This window comes from Prosopis cineraria, unplaced genomic scaffold (genome assembly GCF_029017545.1).
Source record: "Prosopis cineraria cultivar Desert tree isolate PC_DT_omini unplaced genomic scaffold, ASM2901754v1 PC1290, whole genome shotgun sequence".
Classification (NCBI taxonomy): Eukaryota; Viridiplantae; Streptophyta; class Magnoliopsida; order Fabales; family Fabaceae; genus Prosopis; species Prosopis cineraria.
This window is the reverse complement of record NW_026556615.1, coordinates 9,212-20,982: the sequence shown is the minus strand read 5'-3', so window position 1 is coordinate 20,982 and position 11,771 is coordinate 9,212. Positions and strand designations below refer to the sequence as shown.

At 30.1% G+C, this 11,771-nt stretch overlaps 1 protein-coding gene across 1 annotated transcript; it reads left to right on the top strand.

The window, feature by feature from the left end:
• The first annotated feature begins 3,631 nt into the window (after positions 1–3,631).
• LOC129299769 (uncharacterized) lies at positions 3,632–7,682 on the top strand. Its single transcript, XM_054938240.1, has 3 exons — positions 3,632–4,112; positions 4,215–4,427; positions 7,248–7,682. The coding sequence occupies exons 1-3, from the start codon at positions 3,885–3,887 to the stop codon at positions 7,320–7,322; spliced, it is 516 nt and encodes a 171-aa protein (XP_054794215.1). The 5' UTR covers positions 3,632–3,884; the 3' UTR covers positions 7,323–7,682.
• The last annotated feature ends 4,089 nt before the right edge of the window (positions 7,683–11,771 follow it).

Here is an 11,771-nt window from a genome sequence, read left to right as displayed (position 1 = left end):
CCCTGAACAGTACCTGTGTGGACAATAACGATATTAAAAAATTAATGATTAGGGTTTATTTTATTATAAATTTAAAAATTTTGGATTTATTTTGTATATTTTAAGAGTTTTGAGTTTAGGATGATTTTTAAGTAATAGTTTAAAGTTCTATTTGTTCATTAACCCAATAGATTGTAGAATATAATTCATAATAAAGCACAATATAAAGAAACATAAATATGAACAATCAATCTTACTAAACAAATAAAACATAATAAAGATAAAAAAGGGAAATAAAGCAAACAATTCACATGATATTAACGAATAAAACAAAATATATTAACAACATAAATTGTTTAATACAAACATATATAAACAAACACGACATGTATAATGTGTATGTAGAGTATTAATTTAATAGAGGACTAAAATAATAATAAAAATAATAAAGAAATAAAGAAATAATAAAGCAATGAACAACAACAACAATATAATATCAAATACATAAATATGAAGAAAGAAAAGCACATATATCAATCTTTATACAAATATATAACAACAAATAATAAAAATAAAGCAATAAGTAGTTAATAAGACTTGATTAAATTAAATCACTAATCACATGATTATTTTCAAATAAATAAAATGAAGAAATGTAAAATTACTTTGTGACTAAGAAAAGGAAAGGATAAAAAATAAAACAATAAATATATAAACAATATTACCAACAATAATATAAAATATAATTATATATATATAAATATAATATAATATAATATAAGAATACATTAATCTAGCTAAAATCTCATACCTAATTTTCAAAGCTAATTCATGTTAATAATGTGTTGTAAAATATATTAAATATGAAGAGCAAAGAAGAACAAGACAATACAAGAAATAGACAAAAATAATGGAGGAAAATATTTATCCACTAGTGTCATTATGCTTTGAACATGACCTTTATTTATAGATCTCCAATCATTTAAGCCCTATTCTAATGTTACAAAAATTTAAACAGGTATATAATGGTGTATTATGTAACTTTTAAAAGCTATAAGCTATTAACAATAAGAAACTTCTTTCATGCTATTCATTAAACATTAAGGATAAAAGAATTATAAAAGCTATGAGTTATAGACATTCATAACATAATATTTATAATATTTTTTATTTTTCATGTATTTTCTTGATTCGCTGTATTCAATATCAATCAATTCTTATCAACTATCATTTATAAACATTATCTATAAAAAGAAAAAAAGGAAATAAAAAAGTTTAAGTTTGCTTTGAATCATCCATGCTTATCTCATGATATTGGCCCTTCAAAATATGAATGTTTCACCATACATTTTGCACTAACATGATAACATGACGACTACTTAAGTATTTTAATTAGGCAAAACTTGAGTGGTAGTTGTATCTTTTTGGTAGCCCTCTTGTTTTGCACATAAAAAAAAGAAGAAGAATAGAAACAAAAAACATAAAAGAATAGAATACAATTAAAAAAAAGAGGGGTCCCTTTAGATTCTTTCTTATATCCATATTTATAAAAATATAATTTATATCATAATTCATAAATTAGTGTTTAATTACTTTATGTAATTGAAAATGAAGAGTTATTGAGAATTCTATAGAAGTTTTTTTTTGGCCAATATTTTCTAAGCACTTTAAAAATATGTATTTTTAGACAGATTTTCATTATAGGCTTGATAAATAAAGATAAGATGTATACAAATAAAGCATCTAAAAAAATGATTGGATAGAGAAACTCTTATAAATTTAGCCATCTCAAATATGTCAACAATATCAAATATATTTGTTTCAAATTCCTTAATTTTAACTCGACAATGTAAGGAAAATTGTCTAGTTTCTAACAATAACATGTACTCTCTCTTCCACTATCTAGTCCTACATTAAAATGACCATTCTAATATTATTCTTAATTATTTAACAAGGATAAATTTTAATCTAATAATTTTAATGTGCTTGGATTAAGATTAGGTGAAATTATTTATATAATGAATTTTGGATATAGTAGTTATATTTTATGGTATAATTAGTTTATAAAATTGATTATAATTTTAAATATAATTAAAATTAAAAAAATTATGAATAAGTCCCATATAGTGTAGTTATTTATAAATAAGTTCTGTAAATTTAAAAACTACAATCAATTCCTGGGATTTAAATAAAAAATTTGACTTGTAAATAAATTTGCTTGTTAAGCAAATTGGCAAATTTATTTACCCTAACAAATTAAACGCAATTTTTTTTTAATCATTTATATAAATTCTATTTATAGAACTCTTAATTTTTTAAAATTTTGAATAAATTAATAAACTATATCATAAAAATATATTCAAATATCTCTAATATAAATAATTTGTCCATAAAATCCTTCATTGTATTAAGAAAAGAGATGGGAAACCAGGTTAGGCTAGCTCTTATGAGCCCTAAAGCTTGATTCCTTACTTTTTGACCTAATCTTGAGGCCTTGCCTCATTCAAAGGGCTTAGGGCCGGGCCGTTAAGCCCACTTTTGAAAAAAAAATAAAAAATTAATATCATATTTTAATAGAATATTTTAAAATTTAATATAAAATAAATTAAGGTTTCACATCAAACAAAAATTTAAAAGTTAAATTTAAGATGAAGATTAATCTTCATCAATCTAAATCTAAATCTTTCTCATCATCATCTAAAAATAGAGTATGATTCCTCGAATGTAGGTATACTTATTGAGGATGGAGATAGAAGTTCAATGTCCATTATTTCTACAACTTTCTTTCATCACCTACAATAAATATTAATCAAATCATGTTATTAGCAAATATATATATATATATATATATATCAAAAGACAAAATATAAAAATTATCATAAATGGCATAAAACCATTTAACTACGGGTATATATCAATGCTTACACATTATCTGGAGAGAGGCGAGAATGATACTTTGTTAGAACATGAGAGCCTATGCTAAAAGTCGATTACTAGCTATTGTAGTGATTGAAGTTACTTAGAATATGATTTGCCATACTTGAAAATTGGGAATCATTGTTGATTAATTTTTTACCAATACAACACATGTAATTTTGAAATCGATGACCATCAAGGGAAGTTTCTTCCAAATAATAATCTAATTCATATTTCCTAATGAAAAAAAAATTCCTACTCTTGAAGGAAAAATCTTACATTTTAGAACAAAAATCCCTAACCTAATCATACGTGAGTTTTTTATTTTTTTTTATTTTAAGAAATTGTAACAAGGCTTGAAGGGTTCCTTGAATTTGAGTCTAGGCATTTTTTTTAGAGTTTATCAGAGTCAAACCTAAAAATTTGATTATGTTAAAAATTACTTATTTTTTAAATTTAAATTTTTATTTAAGTAGGTTCTTTAGACCCGAGCTTTATGCCTACTCTAAACAAAAAGAGGGATGGCTGAGTAGTGAGTACGTGAGTTGAGATGAAACGCTGCCGTTTTCGTTGTCGGTTCCCTTACCATGTCTGACATTTATTTTCTTTCCGTTCACATGAAAAACTTATATTCTTTAAATCCTATCAACGACCTCTATTGTGCCACGTCAGATGGAAGTCAATTTAATCAATATGTGGTGTCCCACAAGATGCATAGCTAGTCACCCTTGCCTCCCCCTTTCCGGTGCGGTGACCCCAACAAATCTGAAGAAGAAATTAGAAAATCTCCCTCTCTGTCCCCCTCCGTATCTCAGTGACGCGCTTTCATTCCTGATCGGACATTGTCCTCTCTGCTAATCTGAGTCCTTCTGACGGTGATATGCAGCAAGCACAGAAATAGAAAACGGATGATTTCATCCCGGAATTGAATTTGAAATCTTTCTCTGATCTTTACCTTTGTTTTCATTTCATTTTCCCTAATCCAAGAAATGAAGGATGATGACACGCTTCCTACAACTACTGCTAATGCGAAGAAGGAAAACGCGGATTCAGGTCTGTTCGGCAGGGGGAAGTATAAATTCTGGGCGTTAGCTGCCATTTTGCTCCTTGCATTTTGGTCCATGTTCACCGGTACAGTCTCTCTTCGGTGGTCAGGTAGTCTCAATAGCTTATCTAATGACCTTGATACTCCAATCTATGACGACCTCGACGTCCTCGTAAGTTTTCTTCGATGATGGGTTTTTGCATAGGTGCTTATCTCCATATAATAGGCAAATTTTATTTCACGTGGATTTAATTGCGAATCGTTTTGGAAACAGGAAATGGAGGAGAGGGAGAAGGTGGTGAAGCACATGTGGGACGTGTACACCAATAGTCGGATCAGGTTGTCGCGGTTCTGGCAGGAGGCATTCGAGGCTGCGTACGAAGAGCTGACAAGTGATGTGCCCGAAGTAAGAGACGCTGCCATCACGGAGATTGCTAAGATGTCTGTGCGCTCAATTATTTTCGACCCACCTCCCGTACAGTCCTCGGTGGGTCATTCTTACTCTTCAGTTAGATCTCTTTTGTAAATTCCTATCTTAGTTTCTTCTTGCCGGGGTTGCTTCTTTTATCTATAATTTCCCCTTATTGTATGGTCAGTGCTGGTGGGCGAATTTAGGCTGTTGAATTTTCCCACGTGAAGGGGACGATATGTATATCTTGGCTCGTTATAATGGGTTCCCAAACCATTTCCTACCGCCTCACGCCCCAAACCCCAATTTCCAAATCCTCCCAATTAACTTGTGAATAGTGACTAGTTTTATCTTGAAAGTTGAATGTATTCTTTGAGTCAACTAATTCATCAGCTTTAAAAGCCTAGAGTAGATAAATTTGGAAATTGGAACTGGAGTATGACTTACAAGATAGAAATACTGTTGTGGTAATATTCGTAGTTTGTTTGCTTAATTTGGGGATATCAGATGCAGTTTGAAGTATTTAGAAATTATGAAAACAGATCCTGATCCATTTTATCAACTAGGTTGACTACAGCTTGCAATAATGTTGATAGTGACGCCCACAGGAGCAAGCTAGAAATTAGAATTTTATGAATTGCTTGTTTTGATCTGATGATGTGAAGTTGTGTCAATGTAATTGCTTATTTTGACTGGTTGTCGTGAAATTGTGTCATTGAATTTTGATTGGTGGATATGAAATTGTGTAATTGAAATTGTTGTTGTTAAACAGTCTAGTCAGATTATCACATCAAACTTAAGGCCCGACACCCAATTTTTTTTTTCTTGTCAAAGTTTATTGTCCGTGGACATCTGCACTCTAGTTGACATTAATTTATGTACTTGCAGCTTATCGATCATGTTTAATTGTGTGATGAGCTGATGATTTTTGCTGTTTGCTTCCTTAGCTGCTAAAATTTCAGTTATCTTGTGTTTAAACCTGGCTTCTGTATATTTTCTAATGTATTTTTCTTTTCTGCTTCTTATAAATTTCCTTGAAGAGTGTTGTTCAGGAGTTTATTATTTATATGTCAAATAAAATATTTCTACTGTTGAATTTTGTTGATTTAAGACTTAGATTTGGTTTAGTATGCATTTCATACTTCTATCTCAGAGCAAGAGTTTGGCTAAGCTTGATTGAGAAATGCAGAAATACTGTGATTCTAAGTGTCCCAGTACTTGCAATTGCAAAGTCCTGGTCATGAACGTGATTAGGGTCTTCAGTACAACATGAATCATATATACCATTTCATAGCATCTACATGAGTGCATGACTTTATTCTTTATCAGCATTTTTGCTAGAGAAGGTCATGTCACATTGTTGGTTGTTGATTTTCCTGCATTCTCTATGTTTGACGGATCAAGATGACAGTCATAGTAAAGTAAGCGTCTTGAAAGATCTTGCACTTTTTGTGACTTGTTTCGGTGGTTTAAACAACCCTAATTCTTATATGAACCTTCTATTAATTATTCTGTTGTAGTACCTCTAGGAGCTAATAATGACTAGGGAGTACTTCCTAAGAATGCTAGTTTTCGTTTTTTGTTTCCTTCAAAATAATCTCCTCATTGTCTCTTTTTCCTATCCACAACTATACTGAAGTTATATATGTACACAAGGTTATTTACCATTTTACATCCTTGGAAGTTAGAATTAGTGAATAGCCTATGATGAACCGAGAAGTCCTTGCAGGGTTCCTTCTTCAATTAGATGCGTTGGGTTCATTGTTGACCCCATTAGCAAAAGTGATTGACTCTTGCTTGTTTTTTTGGTGGGGGAAATGGGTGTTATGTCCTGGATTCTGAACTCCTCATCCATTCAATGAGTGTCTGATAAGATAGAACAGAGGAAAATGACGGTGGTGTTTTTTCCCTCGCTTCCATTGTATGTAATTGAAAGAAGCTAGATCTATATTGGTGGATGTGTGGATTTCTGAATTGGGAAATTTGGTTAAGAACTTGGGATGATACGGAAATATTGTGGCTCAGAGCACCAGAGGACTGCATTTGTAAAGCAAATTGAAGAAAAAGATGTTGGTAGTTTCTGAGATCCCTTTTGTGGCTAATTTATAATGTTGGTCTTTTGTTTTTTCTTTTTTCTTTCCCTTTTAATTTAACAGCCACTGCTTGTAATATTAGCCTTGGGCTATGTGATCATCCTTTTTTCGATTGAGAAAAGATGATCTCATCAATCCAAGCATGGGTCTTTTACAGTCACAGTGGGCTTTTTGACTGCAAGGGACGCATTCTGGATGAAAAATTACCACCCTCTTTCAATGATATATAGAGATTAGATATGGTGAAGGTGAAGAATAATTATTGTTGTAAGGACTATTATTAACACACAATTTCTTTAAAAATTTTAAACAGTTTAAACTTGTAAAGTTCTTCAATAATATATAGAGATTAGATATGGTGAAGGTGAAGAATAATTATTGTTGTAAGTACTTCTATTAACATTGGGGAAAAAAATTTCTTTAAAAATTTTAAACAGTTAAAACTTCTAAAGTTCTTCATACAGTTAAATTTCTTTGGTTCACACATCTATAATTTTTCTTTACCTTTAATGTATCTTAACTTTATATTAAAAAGAGGCCATAAAGATCATTCCCCACCTAACATTGCACTAGAAGGTGAATGATGATTGAGTTTTTTACTCATTGCTTTTGTATTATGTTCTTTGTACTGTATCTTTCTGACTTGTTAATGACTTTCAGTATTGATTCAAAGTGTGTCAGCTAGTTTCAAATTCAAGCATGATCATTTTTTTTCATGTAATGATTGACAACTTAACGTCTTCTGATGATCTTGTTAGATGCACTTGATAATGAACATGCTAACTCCTGGTCCGTAATATTTCAGAGAGCAAGGGAATTTAGTAAGAGCCTCATTCAAGTTGAAAATGGAAAAGCAGCAGTGACCTCTAAGCGTGCTTGAGAAGTGAGGAATTTGTGAAACATCCAAGGGGTCTAATATGTACATGAAAAAATGCTCATCGCTACAACCAGAAGTTTATGAAGAGGTGATGGGCGAAGTATTACTCTGATTTACGTGCTTCCATAAAAGTGAAAAATGTGTATTTTATCAGGATATGGTCGATCCCAGTTTTGCAGTCAATTTCAGAATCATTGCAGTGTGAGGCTAGTAAATTGTAATACGAGATTTTGGGAGACATAGTCAACTTGAAGGATTATTATTTTTATCTCATTTCATAAAGATCCTTGTAATAGCAGGTCTGTTCTAAATTTCCTTGGTATCATGCGGCACTGAAGTGGCCTGGATGGTGGTTTTGTTGAAGGAGACCTGGTTATTAGATAGCTTCTAGGCTTTTATTCAAGTAAAAATTGTTGGGATTTTGTTTTAAATATGTTCAAAGCTGATTAAAAAAAAAAAAAATCCCATCGATCAATCACCAATTGCAACTGTTTTAGTTTCATGAGAAGAAGGGATCATCCTCTAGTGGCTGTTAGCAGTTAGCACATCACCAAGATATTCTTAAGAATAATGATGACTTTTTTTTAAAAAAAAAATAGATCGACGCATAACTTATAAGAAACATGCAATGTATGCAGATCTCTAGTGGGGTCAAGTTCATTAAATCTTTCTTGCTGAAAAGTTGTGGTATTTGGCCAAAATAATAATAATAATAATAATAAAACAAAAGTTAGTTGTTCCAAAAAAAAATGAGGCATATTAAATTGAAATGTTCACATTTGATGCCAACAATAATAATAACAAGTCTTGTCCGATTACATAGAGTTGACTATGTAAATTGCACAATGTTATTGTGCTTTATCATTTATCAAACTTTTAAGTACATTATTAATTAAGAGGTTTCGATCAACAATGTTTATAATTGTTCTCTTTAGTTTTTTTCTATCCTTCTTAACAAGTTTCAAAATTATTCATTTTATTCTTCCCTTCGGTGTATCCCACGATCTTCTCTGTACATATCCAAACAATTTCAAATAATTTTCTATCAATTTTTCCTTAAGAGATGCCACGCCCACTTTTTCTTGTATATACTCATTATAGATTTTATCTTTATGTGTATGTTTGCAAATCCATATTAACATTCTCATCTCTACTACTCCAACTTTATACCCCTACTGTCCTTTTGAAGCCTAACATTCACTACCATATAACATAGCTAATCTTATAGTAATTCAATAAAACTTTCTTTTAAGTTTATTAGGTACATTTAGATAACAAAAAACTTCTTTAACCTTTCTTCAATTAAACCACCTACCTTGTATCTTATGTGCAACATCTCCATCAATTTTTTCATCATGTCAAATAATAACTCCCAAATATTAAAACTTTTTAACTTAAGGTATAATCAAATCTTTCAATTTCACTTCCAAATTACCTTTACATGTGTAAATCTTTAACTTTGCATCAATACTTTTTCATTAATCCCTTATTAGATAAATTACTTCTTACTTAATCACAATTAACTCCACAAATTCAAGGTAATCATGAGCTAAACCAATTAGATTACCAAATTATAGTTTGAAGAAATGGGATCCCAAGGTTTACAAAATTCATAATACTTAAATAATGTTTAAGAACTCTCAAATTAGAGTAAATTTTGATTTGAAAGTAAGAGATATCTTATGGGAGTAAAAAGACTCAAAATTAGTTGAAAAATATCAAGTCATGAAAAACAGGGGGTGCGCCGCAATATGTGTACATGCACTACAGCTTACCCATACTTTGCCATGCACTGTTGCACATTTCCAGGCAATAACTTTGCTGTCCTTTGAGAGCAACCTGAGGTTGCTTTAGATGTTCAAATGAGGAGATCTAACTGTCTATAGAAAATTCTTTTCATAAACTAACTAATGACATGGGTTTTAATTCCAAATTAAGTCACACAAGAAAGTTGAATACCCAAATGTATTTTTGCAATTTTTCTCATTTTTCACAATTCAAGGGTATCCAAAACTCTACACAAGTGTCAAAAGCTATTCATAACACCCAATAAACTCAATGGACTTAAGACTATCTGTACAATATATTGCATGCACATGCATTCAATTATACTAACTTTTAACTCCTCAACCTTTTTAATACCAAAAACAGAAGGGAGAGGTTAAAGCATTACATTAGACCAATAATCATCATAGTTATAATCAAATTAATATTCTATACTTGCATTAGTATTTTGAGCCCCGGAATGTGAATTATAAGAATTCCACAAATTCCTAAGCCTCCAGAGTCCTTTCCTTTTTTGTATCAGAGTTAAAGCTTATAAAATATTGAAAGAGAGAAGTAAGTTTAGCTACTCAATAATCAAAGTACACCTAACCTATGCAATTGTATATCAATTGTTTTAAATACATAAAAGGAATTATTCACTTAAAATATACAATTTTCAAGTGATACAAGTTGTCATTTCTCAATTTAACTCATTTTCATATTTTTCATTTTGAATCACAAAGTGAATTGCCACAATACACACAACATGTGACAATAGCACATTTACTATCACGACTTATCATAAACTTATCAACCATGTGACATGTCGGATTAACACATATTTGCATGATTAACACCTTATATCCTCCTTATTTTATCCAACTAAAATTGTGGACAGTAATATCAATCAGGGTTCCATCCATATAATTGGACTATCCAAACTCATCAATTGTAAGGTATGACTCGTCTAAAGATCACATAACTCACTCTCGAACCATGAATTTTCCTATTCTCAAATCTCTAGGGTGTCATATATGTCGCACCCGAAAAAATGCGAAGCGGACGGCGCGTGAGCGGAGGTCCTGACCTTTGCGGCAGGAACCACATGAACAAGAAGTCGCTACCGAGATTTTGAGGTAAATCTCGAAAAACCAATTAAAAGGAGAATAAGGGTGGTCTGCGAAATCAAAGAATAAGTGTGGGAGTCGGTTGAGTGTAGGGAAGGTGTTAGGCACCCCACAACACCCATTCGTCAGAATAGTTACCTAAAGTTTGTTGTGCTCTATTAATATAGTTTTAAAATTATTTTAATTATCCCTTTTATATTCATGTGTTTGATATAAAAATGATGATAATTGAGTAAGAAATATTTATTTATTTACAAGGGAGGACGGACTTGACTCAGAATCTGACTCTGAGGCCTACGTATCCTGTGATGGGGATCAAAATCCACGTAGTTCGGGTTTAAAAGTTTGTTGGTGAAAATATTTTTTTAAATAGAAATTAATTAGAAATAATTCACTATTTTGCAAATAAAATAATTTTTGAAATTTTGATATGTGTGTTTTAAATTGCAAAAGGTAATTTAATTTTAATTATTTTCTCTATTTTTAAATTTTTGGAATAAAGAAAGAAAATGGTTTAAAATTATTATTTTTTTATGTTTTATGAATGAAAATTTTAACCGCTATACCTGTAGAGCCTTATTGGTTCATACGGTAATGCAATTATTCTAAGTATCTGTGAAGATTTTGAAATCTCACACGATAAAAGAATTTAGCAATTTAGTTTATTTATTTTTAAGTGTTAATAATAGTTTGCTTAAGTATGTATATATGTTTTTAAAGAATTTTAATCATCATACCCATATAGCCTTATTAGCTTATACGGTAATATGACTTATCCTAAATATCTGCGGGGATTCTAAAATGTCACACGATAAAGGAGTTAAATTTAATTAATTGATTTAATTAATTATATAATATATATATATATATATGTATATATATATTTTAAAAACTAAATCGTTATATCTTATTGACTCATATGATAACACGATGATCTTAGAAGCCTACAGAGATGCAAAAATCTCACATAACTAAAAGATATAATCGGTAAATATGGTTACAATTTAAATATATTAATTTGGTTAATTAAGTTTCTTAAATTATATATTATATGATTATTTACAAAAATTATTTATTTATTATAAAAATTGATAATCACTATATTTGTGAGGACTTATTATCCCACATGATAAGGTGATTAATTTAAGTCTCTACGAAGATCCTTGAAATCTCACATGGGACTTAAAATATTTATTATAAAGAAAGAATTAATTTTAATATTGAGCTTTTGAAACTCATATAAATACCTACAAAATTGATCTTCATACCTGTAAAATCTTATTGATTTACACGGTATGAAATCATTCTAAATGCCTACGGAGATTTTTAAAATCTCACACGATAAATAGATAATCAAAATATTTGTATTTGTAATCAGTACATAATATTATGGTTGGTTAAATAATTTATGCAATAAAGGTAATAGAAAGAATAAATTAATTTGATAATTCACTATTCTTTCAACTTGAGGATATATTTTTTAAAAAAATCAGATTTGGCATAAACTTTTAGCAAGATTATAACCACAATAGATACAGCTTCAAACCACAATCAACCT